This window comes from Pongo abelii, chromosome 1 (assembly GCF_028885655.2).
Source record: "Pongo abelii isolate AG06213 chromosome 1, NHGRI_mPonAbe1-v2.0_pri, whole genome shotgun sequence".
In the NCBI taxonomy this organism is placed as follows: domain Eukaryota; kingdom Metazoa; phylum Chordata; class Mammalia; order Primates; family Hominidae; genus Pongo; species Pongo abelii.
Window position 1 is genome coordinate 228,100,409 of NC_071985.2, and position 21,866 is coordinate 228,122,274.

General features: G+C 53.0%; 1 protein-coding gene across 7 annotated transcripts in view; it reads left to right on the forward strand.

Annotated features, from left to right (window-relative positions):
- CHD5 (chromodomain helicase DNA binding protein 5) overlaps nucleotides 1-20,655 on the forward strand; it is a 75,879-nt gene extending 55,224 nt beyond the window's left edge. For 2 of the 7 annotated variants that reach the window (XM_024254075.2, XM_063715440.1), the window contains 14 exons: nucleotides 258-391; nucleotides 838-982; nucleotides 1,389-1,548; nucleotides 3,905-3,984; nucleotides 4,240-4,372; nucleotides 12,343-12,432; nucleotides 13,060-13,197; nucleotides 13,454-13,562; nucleotides 14,815-14,947; nucleotides 15,352-15,547; nucleotides 18,951-19,114; nucleotides 19,223-19,337; nucleotides 19,445-19,498; nucleotides 20,308-20,655. In XM_024254075.2, the coding sequence (XP_024109843.2) occupies nucleotides 258-391; nucleotides 838-982; nucleotides 1,389-1,548; nucleotides 3,905-3,984; nucleotides 4,240-4,372; nucleotides 12,343-12,432; nucleotides 13,060-13,197; nucleotides 13,454-13,562; nucleotides 14,815-14,947; nucleotides 15,352-15,547; nucleotides 18,951-19,114; nucleotides 19,223-19,337; nucleotides 19,445-19,452 (1,605 nt within the window). In that variant the 3' untranslated portion in view covers nucleotides 19,453-19,498; nucleotides 20,308-20,655. Of the gene's footprint in view, nucleotides 1-257; nucleotides 392-837; nucleotides 983-1,388; nucleotides 1,549-3,904; nucleotides 3,985-4,239; nucleotides 4,373-12,342; nucleotides 12,433-13,059; nucleotides 13,198-13,453; nucleotides 13,587-13,812; nucleotides 13,932-14,814; nucleotides 14,948-15,351; nucleotides 15,548-18,950; nucleotides 19,115-19,222; nucleotides 19,338-19,444; nucleotides 19,499-20,307 lie in introns of those variants that run through there. The other 5 variants (XM_054542116.1, XM_054542120.1, XM_054542126.1 and 2 more) reach the window with 5 other exon arrangements.
- Nucleotides 20,656-21,866: the final 1,211 nt, after the last annotated feature.

Genomic DNA, 21,866 nt, shown 5'->3' on the forward strand with positions numbered 1-21,866 from the left:
CCCGCTTCCTGCTGCCCTTGGGATATGGAGGAGGGCTGGGGGACTGCCCTGGGTCTCATGCCAGGTAGAGGCGGGGCTGGGACAGAACTTGGTCTGGTCTTCGCCGTCAGGGTCCTGCCCCAGGTGGAGGCCCCTGCCTTCTCTGTACCCCCTTCCTGCCTTCTCCTCCTCCCATGCTTTTCTTCCCCCATCCCAGAATCCTCCGCCCCCACCCCGTCTCTGCCCTGGACTCATACTCCCGTGCTCCACTCGCCCAGGTGCTGGGCTTCAACGCCCGACAGCGGAAGGCCTTTCTGAACGCCATCATGCGCTGGGGCATGCCCCCCCAGGACGCCTTCAACTCCCACTGGCTGGTGCGGGACCTTCGAGGGAAGAGCGAGAAGGAGTTTAGGTAAAGGGGCTAGGTGGTGGCCCAGGGTGTGACCACCTGCCCCTGAGTAGGGCAGGGTCCTGCGGGTGAGCCCCACAGAGGGCAGCATCTGCTTCCGCCAGGATGAGGCCGTCTGGAAAGTTCACTGCCACTTGGACTTTGGGTGGCTGGAGTCCTGGTGCCGGGCAGGGCTGATCTGCAAACACTGACCATCCGCCCCTGCCCAAACCAGCTGGGGTTATGGCAGCGAGGAAGATCCCGGTCACCCAGGGCCAGGGCTGTCCTAGGAGGTCCCCTCGCCAGGGAGGCCCTCTCTGTCCTTTCCTGTGCCTGGCTCAGGCCTGACTGGGAGGTGGGCGATGGTTGAAGATCAGCCAGGAGTTCCCCTGGGGTCCTGCCAGCCTTCTCAGAGGGTTCTTGCCGGCCCCCCACTCCCTGAGCCCCAGTCCCCCCCCCCCCCACCCCAGAGCCTATGTGTCCCTCTTCATGCGGCACCTGTGTGAGCCGGGGGCGGATGGTGCAGAGACCTTCGCAGACGGCGTGCCCCGGGAGGGCCTCTCCAGGCAGCACGTGCTGACCCGCATCGGGGTCATGTCACTAGTTAGGAAGAAGGTGGGTGAGTAACTCTCTGTAGGGCCCTTCCTGGTGGCTGCCTGGGCTCCTGGTGCTGTCCCTTGCGGGTCAGCGGTCAGAGAACAAGTGCCTGGCTCAGGCCACACAGCTGCCCAGGGTCCGAGTCAGGCCAGAGGGACTGACCTGGAAAGGCTTTCTGGGTGAGGGGCCTGTGGGGTGGAGGCCAGAACGGTGGGTTACATACAGCTGGAGGACACACAGGGGCTGGGAGTGTAGGCAGGGGAGCTTGTCAGGAGGGGCCTGGCTTGGACAGCCTTGGGTGGAGGCAGCAGCTACCCCAAGCCTGTGACACCTTCTGCCCCCCTGGCTGCCCTGAGGCCCTTAGGGGTGAGCTGCCAGCACTGCCCTCCCTCTTTCCCTCCCACCTTCCCTCCCACCACCCCAGGTTCAGGAGTTTGAGCATGTCAACGGGAAGTACAGCACCCCAGACTTGATCCCTGAGGGGCCCGAGGGCAAGAAGCCGGGCGAGGTGATCTCCTCGGACCCCAACACACCAGTGCCCGCCAGCCCTGCCCACCTCCTGCCGGCCCCGCTGGGCCTGCCAGGTCTGTGGGCTGGGCGGGCCGGGGAGGGCACCGGGGTCATGGAAAGTGGCAAGGTCACAGAAACCCCTAGTCTAACCCACAATCCCACAGAAGACGGCCTCTCCTTCCCCCAAAGCCTCTGTTTGCTGAAATGTCACTTTACAGAGAGTTTTTCATTTTAATGATAGTTACGAGATATAATTTATATACATACTGCAAAATTCACTCTTTTAAAAAACTGGCTGGGCGTGGTGGCTCACACCTGTAATCCCAGTACTTTAGGAGGCTGAGGCGGGAGGATCACCTGAGGTCAGGAGTTTGAGACCAACCTGGCCAACATGGTGGAACCCCATCTCTACTAAAAATACAAAAGATTAGCTGGGCATGGTGGCACGTGCCTGTAATCCCAGCTGCTTGGGAGGCTGAGGCAGGAGAATCGCTTGAACCCAGGAAGCGGAGGTTGCAGTGAGCCAAGATCACACCACTGCACTCCAGCCTGGGGGGACAGAGCAAGACTCCATCTCAAAAAAAAAAAAAAAAGTACTATTCAGTGATTTCTAGTATATTCGTAGGATGTACAACCATCGCCACTGCCTAAGGGCGGAATATTTTCATTCCCCCTGAAAAAAGAAACCTTGTACCCATTAGCAGCCACTCCTTATCCCCCAACCCCAGGCCTGGGCAGCCACTAACCTGCTTCCTGTCTCTGGATTTCACAATGCTGGATGTTTCGCGTATATGGCACCGCACAGTGTGTGGGCCTTTGTGTCTGGCTTCTGTCACTCAGCCTGGGGGTTCCAGGTTCATCCACATTGCAGCGTGCATCAGTGCTTCAGTCATTGTGCCTTATGGCTGATAATGTTTTCTTTTTCTTTCTTTCTTTCTTTTTTTTTTTTTTTTGAGACGGAGTTTCGCTCTCGTTGCCCAGGGTGGAGTGCAATGGCGTGATCTCGGCTCACTGCAACCTCCGCCTCCCAGGTTCAAGCGATCCTGCCTCAGCTTCCCGAGTAGCTGGGATTACAGGTGCCTGCCACCACACCTGGCTAATTTTTGTATTTTTAGTAGAGACGGGGTTTCGCCATGTTGGTCAGGCTGGTCTTGTACTCCTGACCTCAGGTGATCCACCCTCCTTGGCCTCCCAACGTGCTGGGATTACAGGCGTGAGCCACCGCGCCTGGCCGATAACGTTTTCTTGTATGGATTTACTGCATTTTGCTTATCCATTGCGCTGTCGATAGATTTTGGGTTGTTTCTACTTTTTGGCTACTGTGAATAATGCTGCTGTGTTTTACGTTTTTGTGTGGACATACGTTTTGAGTTCTTTTGGGTGGATATCTAGGAATGGACTTGCTGGGCCATGTGATAACCCTGTTTTCCCTTTTGAGAAACTACTAGACTGTTTTCCAAAGTAGCTGTACCATTTTACATTCCTGCTAGTGTTGTGTGAGAGTCCCAGGTTCTCCACGTCTTCAGCAGTAACTGTTCTCTGCCTTCATGGTCTAGCTGTCCTGGTAGCATGAGGTGGTGTCTCACTGTGGTTCTGATTGGCATTTCCCTGATGCCAAGGACGTTGAGTGTTGTTTCGTGTGCATATTGGCTATTTGTAGACTTGTAGAAATGTCTTTTCAGATTCTTTGCGTACTTAATTGGGTCATTTGTGCCCGTGTCACTTTGGCGATCTAGGTATTTATTTGGGTGAAGCAAATACCTGTTAAATACTTGGTCCGTCAGTTGGGCCTCACAGGCCTGAGACGGACATAGCTATCCCTTGGTGATGGGTGAGGCCAGGCCCTGAGAAGCTGCACCTCCAAGCACAAGGGAGCCCTTGGAGGTGGACACATCTTGGTTTGCTTCTTGGCTTTGGCCTGAGCTCTGTCTAACCTTGGGCAAGTCACCTAACCTCCGTGAGCCTCCGCTTTCCCGGCTGTGCCCATCTCCCAGGGCTTCTCAGAGCCGTGTAAGTGACCAGCACTTTGCAGTGTGTTGGCGGCTGACTTGGCAGGGAGGAAACTCACACCCTGTCCAGAGGCACACAGCCAGCCAGCCTGCCCGAAAGCTGGGACCAGACTGGGCGTTGTGGCTCCCAATCTGGGCCTCCATCTGCCTCACTTCCCTGCCTCCAGATGTGCAGCCCCGTCCTGACAGCCCCTCACTTTGGTCTCACTGGGTTCAAGGTCCTCCAAGCACTCCTGAGTCATAGGCCTGGCCTGGCCTCTCTGACTTAGCCAGGGATCCTGCCTGTCTCTCCTGGAGGTGCTTGGCGGCAATGGAGCCTCCTGAAGGCCAAGCCCCACCTCTCCTCTCTGCCACCCCACTGCCTGCCCTACTCCTTCCTGTCTGAGCCCACCTGTCTCAGCTCTTTCCCTTGATCTTTCAGACAAAATGGAAGCCCAGCTGGGCTACATGGAGGAGAAGGACACAGGGGCGCAGAAGCCAAGGCAGTCCCTGGAAGTCCAGGTGTGGAACTTGCTGGCGTCTGGGCCTGTGGTGTGTGTGGGGTGGAGGTTGGGTCTGGGGACCTTCTCAGGCCCTGCACAGCGAGGTGGAACCCAGGCCTCCTGGCTCCCTTTTCGGGGCTCTGAATCGGGGGGAGCAGGCTGGGAGCAAGCGATGGGAGCCAGGAGACTGGGTTCCCAGCCCAGCGCATGTTCCCTGCCCTGCGTTCCTGGCGAGGCCCCAGGCCCTGCAGTTCTCCTGGCTTCTCCTCTGCAGGCCCTTCCAGCTGCCTTGGATAGAGTGGAGGGTGAGGACAAGCACGAGACCCCAGCCAGCAAGGAGAGAGCCCGAGAGGAGCGGCCAGAGGAGACGGAGAAGGCCCCGCCCTCCCCGGAGCAGCTGCCGAGAGGTTGGGGCTTCTTGCAGGCTGCCCACCCCAGTGCCATGTCTGGCCTCAGCAGGCCTGGGTTCAGAGAAGGGCAGGTGGCTGTACTTAGCTCATTTCTCCCTGGCAGAGAGGTAGACTCCAACCCTCTGCAGGCCTCCTGGTGAGGGGAGGCTGGGAGCTCAGGCCTCTATACATGGACTTAACGGACTTTAACTTTTTTTTTTTTTTGAAAAAAGAGTTTCGCTCTGTCACCCAGGCTGGAATGCAGTGGTATGATCTCGGATCACTGCAACCTCTGCCTCCCGGGTTCAAGTGATTCTTGTGCCTCAGTCTCCCCGGTAGCTGGGACTACAGGCATGCACCACCACACCCAGCTAATTTTTGTATTTTTAGTAGAGATGAGATTTCATCATGTTGGTCAGGATGGTCTCGATCTCTTGTAGCTGGGACTACAGGTGCATGCCACCACACCCAACTAATTTTTGTATTTTTAATAGAGACTGGGTTTCGCCATGTTGGCCAGGCTGGTCTCGATCTCTTGACCTCGTGATCCGCCTGCCTTGGCCTCCCAAAGTGCTGAGATTACAGGTGTGAGCCACTGCGCCCGGCCAAGTTTTTTTTTTTTTTAATTTTTAGTAGAGACTGTTGGCTGGGCTGGTCTTGACCTCCTGACCTCAAGTGATCCACCCACCTTGGCCTCCCACAGCGTTGGGATTGCAGGCGTGAGCCACCTCGCTCGTTGGTCTTTAACTTCTCTTACCATACAGAGATTGGGGGTGATTGGGCTACTTTTTTATTAGTGATTTCTGACTCAGTTGCATTGTGGTCTGAAAACATGAGTCTATATGAGGTTGTTGAAACCTGTTCTCTGGCCTGATACGGTCAGATTATGTAAATACTGTATGTGTGCTTGAAGAAAATGTCTGTTCCCTAATTGCTGGGTTTAAGGTTCTAACTATATGCATTAGGGCCGGGCACGGTGGCTCACACCTGTAATCCCAGCACTTTGGGAGGCTGAGGCAGGTGGATCACCTGAGGTCAGGAGTTTCAGACCAGCCTGGCCAACATGGCGAAACCCAGTCTCTATTAAAAATACAAAAATTAGTTGGGTGTGGTGGCGTGCACCTGTAGTCCCAGCTACTCAGGAGACTGAGGCAGGAGAATTGCTTGAACCCGGGAGGCAGAGGTTGCAGTGAGTGGAGATCGTGCCACTGCACTCCAGCCTGGGCGACAGAGTGCGACTCAATCTCAGAAAAAAAAAAAAATGTATATATATATATATGTATTAGATCAGTAGATAATGCGTGCTAATTATGTTGTTCAAGTTTTTAATATCTTTACTAGTATTTGGTTTGCTTTGATCAGTCAGTTTCTGAGAGACTTGTGTTAAAATCTCTCATTATGATTATGGATTAATCTCTTTCTTCTTATAATGCCAGATTTTGCTTCATATGATTTGAGACTGGGTTGTCAGGTGCATATTTGTTCAGGTTTTTAATGTTTTTCTTGTGACATGTGCTTCTAATTATTGTGTAATAACCCTCTTATCCCTCTTTAAACTTTTTGCTTAAAAGTTTATTTTTGGGCCGGGAGTGGTGGCTCATGCCAGTCATCCCAGCACTTTGGGAGGCCGAGGCGGGCAGATCACAAGGTCAGGAGTTCAAGACTATCCTGTCGAACATGGTGAAACCCATCTCTACTAAAAATACAAAAAAATTAGTCGGGCATGGTGGCGAGCGCCTGTAGTCCCAGCTACTTGGGAGGCTGAGGTCGCACCACTGCACTCCAGCCTGGGCGACAGAGCAAGACTCTGTCTCAAAAAAAAAAAAAAAAAAAAAAAGTTTATTTTTGCTGATTTGGGTTGCTCTTTCTTTTGTTTAGTATATGTTTGTTACGCCTTTTTCTATTCCTTTTTTTTTTAATATAACAGCTTTATGGTGATATAATTAACATATCATACAGTTGAGCCATTTAAAGTATACCATTCAGGTCGGGCATGGTGGCTCACCCCTGTAATCCCAGAACTTTGGGAGGCTGAGGTGGGTAGATCACCTGAGGTCAGGAGTTTGAGACCAGCCTGGCCAACATGGTGAAACCCTGTCTCTACTAAAAATACAAAAATTAGCCGGGCGTGGTGGCGGGCACCTGTAATCCCAGCTACTCAGGAGGCTGAGGCAGGAGAATCGCTTGAACCCAGGAGGCAGAGGTCGCAGTGAGCCAAGATGGTGCCACTGCACTCCAGCCTGGGCAACAAGATCGAAATTCTGTCTCAAAAAAAAAAAAAAATAATGAAGTATACCGTTCGTTATTTTTAGTACATCCAGAGTTGTGCAACCATCACCGTTATCTAATTCCAGAACATTTTATCACTTCAAAAATAAATTCTTCTTACCCATTGGTAATCATTCCCCATTTCTTCCTCTTCCTTCCAGCCCCTGGCAATCACTTCTGTCCTATGGACTGGCCTGTTCTGAACATTTCATACCAATGGAATAATACAGTACTTTGGCCCTTTGTGTCTGGCTTCTTTCACTTAGCATAGTGTTTTTAAAGTTCATCTATGTTGTGGAATATATTAGTACTTCATTTCTTTTTTTTTTGAGACAAGGTCTTGCTCTATCACCCAGGCTGGAGTGCAGTGGCATGATCTTGGCTTACTACAGCCTTGACCCCATGGGTGCAAGTGATCTTTCCACCTCAGCCTCCCAAGTAGCTGGGACTACAGGTGCACATGCTAACACGCCCGGCTAATTTTTGTATTTTTTTGTAGAGACAGGTTTTGCCATGTTGCCCAGGCTGGTCTTGAACCCCTGGACTCAAGTGATCCTCCCACCATGACCTCCCAAAGTGCTGGGATTACAGGCAGTACTTCATTTCTTTTCATGCCCAAATAATATTCCATTGTATGGATCTACTATGTTTCGTTTATCCATTCATAGTGATACACATTTGAGTTGTTTCCACTTTTCGGCTACTGTACACATTTGTGTACACATTTTTTTGTGTGGGTATAGGTTTTCAGTTCTTTTGGGTATATATCTAGGAGTAGAATTGCTGGGTCATATTGGTAATTCTCTGTACCATTTTGAGAAACTGCTGAATTGTTTTCCATGTGTATTGCATCAGTTCACATTCCTACCATCATGTGTGAGGGTTCCAGTTTCTTCACATACGTGCCAATACCTGTTATTATCTGTCTTTTTGATTATAGTCACCCTAGTAGGTGAGAAGTGGTGTCTCATTGTCATTTTGATTTGAGTTTCCTTTGTGCATAAAGATGTTGAATGTTTTTTCATGTGATTATGGCTCATTTGTATATAATTTGTTGAAGAAATGTCTTTTCAGATCCTTTGTCTATTTTAAAATTGGATTTTTTAAAATTATTGAATTGTAAGAGTTCTTTTTAAATTAATTAATCAATACTTTTAGAGACAGGGTCTTACTATGTTGCCCAGGAGGGCTTTGAAGTCGTGGGCCCAAGTAATTCTCTAGTATTAGACTTTTGAGTAGCTAGGATCACAGGCATGTACCACTGGGCCTGGCTTGTATGAGTTCTTTATATAGAGTCATGTTCCTCGTCAGATACATGATTTACAAATATTTTCTTTCATTTCTTCACTTTTAATCTCTTTGTAATGTTTTAGGTCTATCTTTTGTAGACAGTATGTAGGGGATTCATCATTTAAAATCTAATTATAGGGTCCCTATCTTTTAGCTGGAAAGTTTAATCTCTTTACATTTATTGTAATAACTAGATATATGGATGGATTTCTATTGTCTTATTTTGTACTTTATATATTACCCTTTTCTTTTCTCCTTTTTCCTTTTTTCCTGCCATCTCTTGGATTGATCAAATTTTCTTTATATCTCCTCTTTTCCCCCTCAACTCATTTGGAAGGTTTATAGTCAATTTCATTCTGTACTCTTACATTTTTAACATGTATCCCTCTGAGTAATATGAGGACTTTAGATAGCTTTAGCTCTAACTCACTTCCCTTTCATCTGCCACGTTGCTGTTGCCCAATATTTTAGTTTCAGTTTGTTTTTACTTTCCCAATTTTGTTGTTATGCTTATTTCTAATTTTTTAATCCTTTTTTAGATCTTCTCACATTCTTACCAGTTTGTGTTTGCCTATTTGTTCATCATTGCTTCATTCAAAGTCCTTCCTAAAGTACACCTTTAATGGTGCTTTCAGGAATTTTTTTGGGAATGGTAAATTCTCTCATTGTTATTTTTCTTTTACTTTTGAATAATTAGTACAATTGAAGATGGGATAGGGATCTTCCCTCAGCACTTTGCAGATATTCTTCCTTTTTTATTTGGCGTTCATTATGCTGAGAAGGCTACTGAGAAGCTGAGAAGGCTGCTGTTGGTGTAATTGTTGCTCCTGTGTAGGAAATTTGTCATTTCTATCTTTTCTCACATTGAAAGACTGCTTTTAAGACATTCTCTTTGTCTTTGGTGATATGTAGCTTCACTACAATGGAGGGTATTTTTTGTTTTGTTTTTAGAGTGAAGTTTTTGTTTATCTTGTGTGTGACTCACTGTGATTCTTAAAGCTGAATATTTATGTCCTGCATCAATTGTGGGAAAATTCTCAGTCATTCTCTCTTTGAATATTTTCTTTGCCCTCATTATGTTTATTTTGTCCTGGAATTCCTATTACTCATTGATTGGTTCATTCATCCAACAAACATATATATATACACATGCATATATATATATATATATTTTGAGCCTGCTGAGTGTCAGATGCTGTCCCAGGCACTGAGGACACAAGCAATGAACCAAAACAGCTGAAAGCTTCATTCCGTGGAGTTTGTATTCCACTGGGGAACACAGGCAATCCACAATAAACAGAAATACGTGTTGTTCAACCACAGACTCCAAATGCTATGAAGAAGAAAGCATAGTACAAGGTTAGCAAAAGATGGGGGCTGATAAGTTTTCATATCTTTTGCTTCTTTTTTGTTATCTATTTCTCTGCCAGGCTTTTTGAGTAATCTTCAGATCCAGCTTTCATGTATATTTTCTTTGCACAGCTGTTTTTTAAACCCTTCCCATTTGTATTATTTTGCATGGCTGTATCACAAAGTACTGCAAATGTAGTGGCTAAAAACAGCACTCACCATGAGCTCACAGTTGTGTGGGTCTGACGCCTGGCGTGGTGTAGCTGGGTGTTCTGCTCAGGATATCACAAGGTTCAGGACATCAAAGTATTGACTAGGTTGAGTTCTCTTCTGGAGGCCCTGGGGAAAAGTCCACATCCATGCTCACTCTTTGTTGTTGGCAGAATTCAGTTCCTTGAGGCTGGAGGACTGAGGTCCCATTTCCTTGTTGGCTGTCAGCTGGGTCCATTTTCAGCACCTGGAAGCCACCACATTCCTGCCATGTAGCCTCGTCTGTCTTCAAGCCAGCAGTGGTGAACAGAAACCCTCCTGTGCTTCACATCTTTGACTTCCTTTTCTGTGACCAGCCAGAGAAAAGGGCTCGTGTGGTCAGGTTAGGCCTACTCAGGTCATCTCCCTGTTTTAAGGTCACCCGTGTGGCAAAATGGAACCTGCTCTGGGGAGTCGAGTTCATCCTCTTCACCTTCCAGGGGATTTTGCAGGGCGTGGACACCAAGGGCTGGAAGTCTTAGAGCACATGTTAGAATTCTGCAATCAAAATGTTAATGATTGTGTATTTCCTTTCCTTTTTTTTTTTTTTTTTTTTTGAGACAGAGTCTCTCTCCTGCCTCAGCCTCCCAAGTAGCTGGGGCTACAGGTGCCCGCCACCACGCCCGGCTAATGAAGCCTGGCTAATTTTTTGTATTTTTAGTAGAGACGGGGTTTCACTGTGTTAGCCAGGATGGTCTCAATCTCCTGACCTCGTGATCTGCCCACCTCGGCCTCCCAAAATGCTGGGATTACAGGCGTGAGCCACTGCGCCTGCCGCCTTTTTTTTTTTTTTTTTTGAGATGGAGTCTCGCTGTGTTGCCCAGGCTGGAGTGCAGTGGTGCAGTCTTGGCTCACTGTAGTCTCTGCTTCCTGGGTTCAACTGATTCTCCTGCCTCAGCCTCCTGAGTAGCTGGGATTACAGGCACCTGCTACCACACCTGCCTAATTTTTGCATTTTTAGTAGAGACAGAATTTCACCATGTTGGTCAGGCTGGTCTCGAACTCCTGACCTCAAGTCATCCGCCCGCATTTCTAGAAATTTTATCTGTTTTTTTTTCTAGTTTTGAGGGAGTCTTATTCTTTCCCTGTGGATTCTCTTCCTTCTTTTTCTTTTTTCTCTGTCTTTGGTCACCCTAGACATATTTATTTTAGAGCAAGCTTTTTCAACCTGTGTGGTCCGTGGGACAATTGTGGCCCAGGATGGCTTTGAATGTGGCCCAACACAAATTCATAAACTTTCTTAAAACATTATGAGATTTTTTTTTGTGAGATATGTATATATATGTGTGTGTGTGTGTGTGTGTGTATGTGTATGTGTATATATATAAAAGCTCATCAGCTGTTGTCAGAGTTTAGTGTATTTTATGTGTGGCCCAAGACAGTCCTTCTTTTTAGTGTATTTTATGTGTGGCCCAGGGAAGCCAAAAGATTGGACACCTCTGTTTGAGAGTCTCTGACATTGTCCTATTAGCCCCAGGTGCTTGTCTGCTTCCTGTGCGTCGGCTGGTGGGGGATCATTGTTTTCTGGGTTTAGATTGGGTGCATCCTCATCAGGGATTGTGATTTTTTTTTTTTTTTTTTTTTTTTTTTTGAGATGGAGTCTCACTCTGTCACCCAGGCTGGAGTGCAGTGGCGTGATCTCAGCTCACTGCAACCTCCACCTCCCGAGTTCAAGCGATTCTCCTGCCTCAGCCTCCCGAGTAGCTAGGATTACAGGCACGTGCCACCACACCTGGCTAATTTTTAAAAAATATTTTTGGTAGAGACGGGGTTTTACCATATTGGTCAGGCTGGTCTCGAACTCCTGACCTTGTGATCCTCCGGCCTTGGCCTCCCAAAGTGCTAGGATTACAGGCGTGAACCACTGCACCCAGGCCGGATTGTGATTTTTATCTGCAGGAGCTCCGTGTCCTCTGGGGAGTGGGAGTGTCCCTCCCCTTTTGTTTCTGGAGGCTCAGGCCGGGAGGTTTTCATGGGCGGTCTCCCTCTGGGAGCAGCTTTATGATGCTGTCTCTGCCTCAGGTGATCCAGTTCAGATCCCACACCCACGAGGACAAGGTGTGGGTTTCTCACTGGAGACCTTCTTGATCCCGTGGTGGAGACAGGCCTTCTCACTCCCGTGGCCAATGGTGAGAACTTTCCTTCAGAGACCACGGTGTTGGAGCGTGTTGGCATCATTCCAGTTCTCCGTGTCTTTTGGGCTTGAGGCCTCCCCTGTCCTGCCTGGGTGCTGAGACACAGCCCCAAGTTCCAGGCTCTCCAGGCCTCTTCCTGGTGTCTCATCACCCCTACCTGGGGCCCCTGGACACCAGCTCCGGCTTCCTCACCTTCAGTTTCCCTTCCTTCCTGGCACCTGGTGATTTCCTTCTCTTCTTGGGAACTCACCTTCTGTGTGCTTTTTTTTTGGAAACAGCGTCTTGCTCTGTCACCCAGGCTGGAGTGCAGTGGCGCCATCTCGGCTTATGGGAGCCTTGATCTCTTAGGCTCAAGCGACCCTCCCACCTCAGCCTCCTGAATAGCTGGGACCACAGGCGCATGGCGCCAAGCCCAGCTAATTTGTTGTTTTTTTTGTAGAGACGAGATCTCACTGTGTTGCCAGGCTGGTCTTGAACTCCTGGTCTGAAGTGATCCTCCTGCCTCGGCCTCCCAAAATACTGGGATTACAGCATGGGCCACTGAACCCGGCCGAGGAGAGCTCTTTTTGGTGGCACCTGTTGGACTCTGCAGAACATATTGATGGATAGGGTTCTGCGGGTGGAAAGCCACCAGCCCAGAGTCCTCTCTGTTTTCTGGGACCCCACCCCACGCCACGAACCCTCTTTTTCTTGCAGAGGAGGTGCTTCCTGAGAAGGAGAAGATCCTGGACAAGCTGGAGCTGAGCTTGATCCACAGCAGAGGGGATGGTTCCGAACTCAGGCCAGGTCTGGGGCTCTTCTGTGTTCTCTGCCTGTGCCCCATGGTCCTTTGAGGGTGCCCTCTGGACCCTGTTCAGCCTCCCACAGTCTCCCAGGCGCTGTCCCCTTGGCCCCAGGCCTGATTGGAGCTGGCAGGTGGGAGCCTGGATTCACCAGCCCCTCACAGCCAATGCCGGGGACAGCCTCTCCCCTCCTCTCTCCTGAGCCCTGCTGTGCCCTTGCTGCTGAGAGAGAGGAAGGCTGGTCATAGAGCCTGGCGTGGGGGATTTGGGGCTCAGCTGGAAGCTTTGCATACCTCTAGGCCCTGGAATATTCTGGAACAGTTGTCCTCAGATCAGCCCCCTCAGGCAGCTCTGTCTTTGAACTTGAGCTGTACTTTTCACAGTGCTCTCCTGTCCTCCTCCTGGGTGGTCCTGATGTGGTGGGGGAGGAGCACTAGAGTCTGGAGCTAAGCCTCCCTGCCCAGGATGGAGAGAGAGGCCATTGGTTTGTTTAAGACCCTTCTGGGCAGCGAGCCCCCTGAGGACAAGGGGATGTTTTCTACTTGCCTCCTGGGTCCCCCTTGCTTGGCAGAGAGAGGTCCCTGAGCACTGCTTTCTGGATGGATGAATGAATGTGATCTGTCCCCGGCAGATGACACCAAGGCTGAGGAGAAGGAGCCCATTGAAACACAGCAAAATGGTGACAAAGAGGAAGATGATGAGGGGAAGAAGGAGGACAAGAAGGGGAAATTCAAGTTCATGTTCAACATCGCGGACGGGGGCTTCACGGGTATTGGGGTTGGGGGTTGGGCAGAGAGCTGAGGCTTCCTGACTGTGGGTCCCAGGAGTCTAGACCAGTGGTTAACTTTATCCTAGAGTGTGACTGGTTGATAGAAGTCCATTGTATAACCTTTCTTAGCAACACTGGAACGCTGGACCTCTGGGGGTGGAGGCAGTGGCAAGTAGGGAGAGAGCGGCTCTCCAAGCCTGCCTGTGTGTGAAAGCTGGGGCACTTCTCGTCCTGCTCACCTTGTCTTGTTTCCCAGAGTTGCACACGCTGTGGCAGAATGAGGAGCGGGCTGCTGTATCCTCTGGGAAAATCTACGACATCTGGCACCGGCGCCATGACTACTGGCTGCTGGCTGGTATCGTGACGTATCCTTGGCCAGGCCGGGCTGGGTAGGCACTTGCCTGTTCCTCTGCGGACCTCGGGGAGAGCCCTCTGAGAGCTCCAGGGGAAGCCTTCCTCGCTCTTCCTCAATCTTCCTCGCTTCTGGCGGTGGCTAGAAATCCTTGGCATTGCTGCGTTGCCCGCTCCCCGCCGCTGTCATCACGGCTTCTTCCTTGTGTGTCTCTGTCTGGGTCCACATTGCTCTCTCTCTTTTTTTTTTTTTTTTTGAGATAGAGTTTCACTCTGTCACCCAGGCTGGAGTATAGCAGCTTGATCTCGGCTCACTGCAACTGCCGCCTCCCCGGTTCAAGCGATTCTCCTGCTTCAGCCTCCTGAGTAGCTGGGATTACAGGTGTGCCCCACCACACCCGGCTAATTTTTGTATTTTTAGTAGAGAAGGGGTTTCACCACGTTGGCCAGGCTGGTCTCGAACTCCTGACCTCAAGTGATCCACCCACCTTGGCCTCCCAAAGTGCTGAGATTACAGGCATGAGCCACCGCACCCGGCCTTTTTCTTTCTTTTTTTTTTTTTTGAAGTGGAGTCTTGCTCTGTGTCCTAGGCTGGAGTGCAGTGGTGCAATCCCAGCTCACTGCAACCTCTGCCTCCTGGGTTCAAGTGGTTCTTCTGCCTCAGCCTCCTGAGTAGCTGGGACTACAGGTGTGCACCACCACTCCCAGCTAGTTTTTGTAATTTTAGTAGAGACGGGGTTTCGCCTTGTTGGCCAGGCTGCTCTCGAGCTCCTGGCCTCAAGTGATCTGCCCGCCTTGGCCTCCCAAAATGCTGGGATTACAGGCGTGAGCCAGTATGCCTGGCCCCAAATTTTCCTCTTCCTATAAGTATCCCAGTCATTGAATTTAGGGCCCACCCTAATCCAGTATGACCCTTTCTTAACTTGATTACATCTGCAAATACCCTGTTTCCGAAAAAGGTTCCCATTCACAGGTGCTGGGGGCAGGACTTAAACGTATGCACCCCAGGTTATTGGGGTGAAGAGTTAATCCTCTGAAGCCCCGGGGCTGTGTCTGGTGCACCCAGGGCACCTGTCAGTGTCTGCTGATACTGTCACTGTTGTGTCATCAATATGTTCCTCGTACAGCCGGGCTTAAGGACTTGCCTGAGAGCGTACAGCCAGGATGCCGACCCCTGGGCTGGCCCCTCCCCCTCCCTGAGCTGCCTCCCACTATGGCCCCACCTCTACTAATGGCCAGGTTTGCCCTTAACGGTGCCCCACCCAGGCATGGCTACGCCCGCTGGCAGGACATCCAGAATGACCCGCGGTACATGATCCTCAATGAGCCCTTCAAGTCTGAGGTCCACAAGGGCAACTACCTGGAGATGAAGAACAAGTTCCTGGCCCGCAGGTTTAAGGTCAGTCTTCTGAAGGGCCAGGGCTGCAGGGGGCGGGGAGGGACGGGTGTCAGGAGGGCCCTCCCAAAGGCAAAGGAATTAGAGAGCAGCAATCCGTCCCCATGTACCTGAGTCACGCTGCCACGAAGCATCAGTACGTCCATCAACTAACAGTGGTGGATCCTTGCTCTGGCCCTGGCCCCACTGGGGAGTCTCTTCCGCCTGGGGGTGATGGGGTACAGAGAACCCAGCTTGGTGACAGCTCCAAGGGTTGGCCACCACCAGGCCAGGGTGGGCAGCAGATGGCAGTACGTCCTCTTTCCCTCCTTTCTGCCGGGAGCCTTGGCCTGGGGCGGGCGCTGGTGGAGCACGGAGGGTAGCCATTCAGGGGGAGGGGCCGGGCCGACACTGCGCCCCGCCCCCAGCTGCTGGAGCAGGCGTTGGTCATTGAGGAGCAGCTCCGGAGGGCTGCGTACCTGAACATGACCCAGGACCCCAACCACCCCGCCATGGCCCTCAACGCCCGCCTGGCTGAAGTGGAGTGCCTCGCCGAGAGCCACCAGCACCTGTCCAAGGAGTCCCTTGCTGGGAACAAGCCTGCCAATGCCGTCCTGCACAAGGGTGAGCAAGCCCTGCCCCCCGTGGTGCAGCCCCCCACCTTCCTCCTGCGCAGCGAGCGCTCTTGGCTGCAGATGAGGGCACTGATGGGGTAGGGGCTGGGGACAGATGTCAGCCCAGAGGGCGGTGGACTTCTGGGCCAAGATGGAACAGTGCTGTCATCAGACCCCTTATCTCCCCTGCAGGGAAACTGAGGCTGCTTGCTTCTCCAGCCTGTTTCTCAAGCCTGCTCTGTGCAGGCCTCGGCCCGGGCTAGTGACACAGAAAACCACGAAACTGTAAAGGCTTCTGAGTCCTGACAGCGTGCCTTAAATGCATGGTGTCTTTAGCCCGGGCAATACCCACCAGCCTGGAGCCTTCTCATTGGCCCTGTGCGGGAAGGGAAGTAGTTTGCCCAAGATCTCCCACGATTCAGATCTTTGGCGCTGGCTGCACATCTCTGCCTGTGGTTACGGGGCACACTTCTGCCCTCGGGGCTCCCGGCTGGTTGGGGAAGGGGGTGGCCCTGTGGTGAGAGTTGCTGGACCCATCCCCGTGCCCTGCAGCCCTCCCTGGTGTACTCTGATCCTGTGCCCAGCAGGGCCTGGGGCTGCAGATCTCCCTGAGGACTCTTAGGAGGGAAGCCCAGCGTCGGGCAGCGCTTCTGGCTGGCTCTTCTGCAGCCCTTGGGCCCCTGCCCAGCCCAGAAGGGCTCCTGGGAGGAGTTCTTTGGAAGCTCCTGCTGTGTCCCCACTTGGCAGCGCTGCCTGCAGCTTGGGAGGGCCTGGTGCAGGGCACCCCCTGGTGCCCGGTTCTGGGCAAGTGCAGTCATACACCCTTGCAAATAAGCCCCAGCTCTCGGGCTACCTCCCCTGGCACAGCCCTTCATCCCTCCATCCCTCCATGCCTCCATCCTTCCACCCCTCCATCATTCCTCCATGCCTCCGTCCTTCCACCTCTCCATCCCTCCATCCCTCTATTCTTTCACTCCTCAATCCCTCATCCCTCATCCCTCCATCCTTCCACACCTCCATCCTTCCATCCCTCCATAATTCTTCCACCCCTCCATCCCTCCATCATCCCTCCGTCTCTCCATCATCCCTCCTTCCCTTCATCATCCCTCCATTCCTCCACCCTTCCACCCCTCCATCCTTCCATCCCTCCATCATCCCTCCATCTTCCCCTCATTATCCCTCCATCTCTCCATCCTTCCACCCCTCCATCCCTCCATCATTCCTCCGTCTCTCCATCATCCCTCCTTCCCTTCATCATCCCTCCATTCCTCCACCCTTCCACCCCTCCATCCTTCCATCCCTCCATCATCCCTCCATCTTCCCCTCATTATCCCTCCATCTCTCCATCCTTCCACCCCTCCATCCCTCCATCATCCCTCCGTCTCTCCATCATCCCTCCTTCCCTTCATCATCCCTCCATTCCTCCATCCTTCCACCCCTCCATCCTTCCATCCTTCCATCATCCCTCCATTCCTCCATCCTTCCACCCCTCCATCCTTCCATCCTTCCATCATCCCTCCACGCCTCTGTCCTTCCACTCCATCCCTCTTCCCTCTGTCATCCCTCATCCCTCCATCCTTCCACCCCTCCATCCCTCCATTATCCCTTCATCATACCTCCATCCCTTCATCCCTCCATCTCTCCATCATCCCTTCATCATCTCCATCATTGCTCCATCCCTCCATCATCCTTCCATTATCCCTCCATCCCTCCATCCTTCCACCCCATCCCCCCATCTCTCCATCATCTCTCCATCCTTCCATCTCTCCATCTCTCTACCCTTCCATCCCTCCATCATCCCTCCATCCCTCCATCCTTCCGTTCCTCCATCCCTCCATTATCCCTTCATCATACCTTCATCTCTTCATCCCTCCATCTCTCCATCTTCCCTCTATCATCTCTCCATCATCACTCCATCCCTCTATCATCATTCCATCATCCCTCCCTCCATCATCCCTCCGTCCTTCCATTCCTCCATCCCTCCATTATCCCTTCATCATCCCTTCATCCCTTCATCCCTCCATCTCTCCATCTTCCCTCTATCATCTCTCCATCATCACTCCATCCCTCTATCATCCTTCCATCATCTCTCCATCCCTCCATCCTTCCACCCCTCGTTCTCTCCATCATCCCTCCATCTCTCCACCCCTCCAACCCTCCATCATCCCTCCATCCTTCCACCCCTCCATCATTCCTCCGTCCCTCCATCATCCCTCTATGCCTCCATGTCTCCACCATCCCTCCATCATCCCTCCATCATCCCTCCATTTCTCCATCATCCCTCCATCCCTCCATCCCTTCACCCCTCCATCACCCATCCCTCCACCATCCTTTCATCCCTCCATCCCCCATCTCTCCATCATCCCTCCATCCTTCCATCCCTCCATCATCCCTCCATCTCTCCATCATCCATCATCCCTCCATCCCTCCATTATTCCTCCATCTCTCCATCATCCATCATCTCTCCATCCCTCTATTATCCCTCCATCATCCCTTCATTTTTCCATCATCCCTTCATCCCTCCATCATCGCTTCATCCCTACATCCCTTTATCTCCCCATCATCCCTTTATCATCCCTACATCCCTTTATCTCTCCATCATCCCTTCATCATCCCTACATCCCTTTATCTCTCCATCATCCCTTCATCATCCCTCCATCCCTCCATCTCTCCACCCCTCCATCCCTCCATCTTCCCTCCATCATCCTTCCATCTGTCCATCATCCCTTCATCATCCCTCCATCCCTCCATTATCCCTCCCTCATCCCTTCATTCCTCCATCATCCCTCCATCCCTCCATTTCTCCACCCCTCCATTCCTCCATCATCTCTCCATCTCTCCATCATTCCTTCATCCCTCTATCGTCCCTCCATCATCCTTTCATCATCCCTCCATCTCTCCACCCCTCCATCCCACCATCATCCCTCCATCTCTCCATTATCCCTTCATTATTCCTCCATCCCTCCATCATTCCTCCATCCCTCCATCTTCCCTCCATTATCCCTACATGATCGCTCCATCCCTCATCCTTCCACCCCTCCATCCTTCCATCCCTCCATCCCTCCATCATCCCTCCATCCCTCCATCTTCCTTCCATTCCTCCATCTTCCCTCCATCCCTCCATCTTCCCTCCATCCCTTCATCTTCCCTCCATTATCCCTACATTAACCCTCCATTCCTCCATCCTTCCACCCCTCCATTCGTCTGTCCTTCCACCCCTCCATCCCTCCATCATCCTTCCATCTCTTCATCATTCCTCCATCCCTCCATCTTCTTTCCATTCCTCCATCTTCCCTCCATTATCCCTCCATCATCCCTCCACCCTCCATCCCTCCATCCTTCCACTCCTCCATCCCTCCACCCCTCCATCCCTCCATCCCTCCATCCTACCATCCCTCCGCCTCCCACCACAGTCCTGAACCAGCTGGAGGAGCTGCTGAGCGACATGAAGGCCGACGTGACCCGGCTGCCGTCCATGCTGTCCCGCATCCCCCCGGTGGCTGCCCGGCTGCAGATGTCGGAGCGCAGCATCCTGAGCCGCCTGACCAACCGCGCCGGGGACCCCACCATCCAGCAGGTCAGGCTCGGCCTGTGTGCCCCGGCCCGAGCCCCCTGGCGTGCCCCTGGGTGGAGGCTGGGTGGGGGGCCTGAGAGACCACCTGTGAAGCTGAGTCCTTGCCTCCAGGGCGCTTTCGGCTCTTCCCAGATGTACAGCAACAACTTTGGGCCCAACTTCCGGGGCCCTGGACCGGGAGGGATTGTCAACTACAACCAGATGCCCCTGGGGCCCTATGTGACCGGTAGGTGCCCGTCCGCTCCGGGCAGCATGCACACGGGTGCCCGCCGGGCCTGGCCTGCCTGCTGCTGCCGACGCCAGGCAAGCCCGGCTCTCCTCTTTTTTTGACAGATATCTAGCCGTCCCCGAGACTTCCCTGTGTTGCAGCGCTCATTTCCAGCTGAGGTGAGGGCTGCTGGGTGCTGCTGTTCCTCCCCGCCACCCCATTGCTGGCAAACCAGGCCTGGCCACAGTCAGCCCTGCCCCTGCACTTGACTCCCGTCCCTAAGTCCTGGAGCTTTTACTTTTCTGCCTCCGGAGGCTTTGAGAGCCACCCACCTGCCTGGAGCCCCTCTACCTTGCCCCCTTGGCCCTGGGACCACCCTGTGGCCAGCATGTCTGTCCACTGGGAGGCTGGGGTGGCAGGACATGAAGGGGTCGGTGGACTTGGGTGAGCTCCTGTGTGTGCACGTGTGTTCTCATTTGCACACACGTTCCCGGCGGAAGTCAGAGACTGCTGCCCCCGCCTGGAGCCCTGTCCTGCCCCTGCTGTCCTGCTGCTGGCGGACATCACATCTTGTCTTACACCCTCACTCCCTGCCCAGGACCAGGAGGGTGGCTGAGGGTTTTGTGGGGGCTATTGGCCAGGAGAGGGGTCTTATTTCAGAGAAACTGCCAGTTCATTCTGGTCTTCTCTGGGGCCACCAGCCTCCACTACGCTGTGTCTGTCCCTGTGGGAACTGTCTTGCTGGTGGAGGCTCCAGAGGGGCTTCGTGGCTGGCTGCCCCTGCCTGCCGCTGCTTCCTGGGTGCTCTTGGCACTCTGGGTGTAGCTCATGGCCTGGCCCGGCAGCCTGTGGCTGGGAGGTCGTGGCTGGGGGGCCCCCCAATCATAGTTGGTTGTGATAGGCGGAGAAGCAGCTACAGGCTGTTGGGTGCCACCCTGATGCCCCCTATAACTGCTCACCTGCTTAACCACTGATTTGCCTTTTGCAGCCACGCCTGCCGGGCCGCCTGCCCGACCCACACGGGAGAGAAAAGCTGCCACCTTTTTAGGAGCCAGTGCCACCTTGGGACAAAAAGAGAAACCTAGTAATACCATCACATGGAGGACGAGGCCCAGCTCGGCTGGGCCAGAGCCCAGAAGTGCCACCTCATCATAATTCAAGTGTTCTTCCACACAGCGTTGCCCCCACAACCACGCCGGACGTGCCCCCTCGCCACCTTTTCCAGACGACTTCTTAGAAGAGATTTCATTTATTTGTACATCTTTTGCACTTTCCTATTGAAGACTTGAACACGTTTGTCTTGATAAAAGTTGGATGACGTATGGAAGATTCGAAACTGCAGCACTGACGTCTCTTTACCGATGGGTTCCAGACCCAAGGTAGTCCTGGCACTGCCTTGTGGACTCAGCCCAGCTGGGGAGGACATGGCACCCAGTACCCTAGGAGCCCTCCGTGTCCCCTACCTGACCTGTCTGCACCTGTGTGACTGCCCCTTCTGATTTGGCCCCCTGCCCGCTTGGAGCCTCCCAGCACCAGACAGGGCAGGTTTGGGGAGCCACCGTCCAGCCCGATGGTGAGACCCTGGCTGACATTTCCCCTCCTTCCTGCTAAGGGTGGAGGCCGCCAGGTGTTTGCTCTCTCCTTGCGGGGAGGAGGATCCTCTGCCAGCAGGTGTCTGTCCCTGGCCCAGCGCATGTTGAAGGCCCTGGACTCTGTTACCAGTGGGGGGCCTGTGGCCCCGGCTCTTCACGGCAGCGTGTGATCCCAGGGAGGGTGGGCTGGGGAGGGCCAGCACTTGCCTCGGAGCCACTGCTGCATTGAGTTTGCCTTCTGCCAGAGGTGTGGTTAAGGGCAGTGACAGCTGGTGCCCCAGCAAGGAGGGTCATGGGCCCTGAGCTGGCCCAGGAGGCCCTGAGCTGGCCCAGGAGGCCCTGAGCTGGCCCAGGAGACCCTGGCCCTGCCCTGTGCCCTGGGATGCCTGCCCCGCCCACCTCCGGGGGTGGAACCGGGCTGCCCCTGGGGGCCTGGACTTGTCCCATTCTCCTGTCCCTGGAAAGGCCTTCCCGGGGGCTTTTTGCCTGAGTCTGCACTCTCGGAAGGCGTGGGGAGAGTTCTGCTTGGAGGGGGACTGGACCCAGTGCCCTCTGCAGACCCCTCCCAGCCGCAGCACCAAGGGCTTGCTGCCTTGTTTCCTGCCAGGAGCACCCTGGAATCCCAAAACCATCTTCCCACATGTGGGTTGTTGGAATCCCACCCACTCTTCCGGACCCTGCCCCTCCAAGTTGGGGACGGAGATGGGGAGCAGGTCAGGCCCTCCCTAGGCCTGTCTGTGTGTGATCCTTCTCCCAGCCCCAGGTCAACCTGGAAGGCATTTCTGAATCTTGAACTGGGACCTTCCCAGGGAAGGTGCCTTGGGGTGGAGAATCCTGGGAGTGTTAGGAAAGGGCTCCATGAAAAACCCAGCTGGGCCTGGGGTGGAGGTGCACACAGGGGCTGGGGCTCAGCTCCCTGGAGAGGGCCTGCCTGAGACTGAGGGGGCCAGGGCTG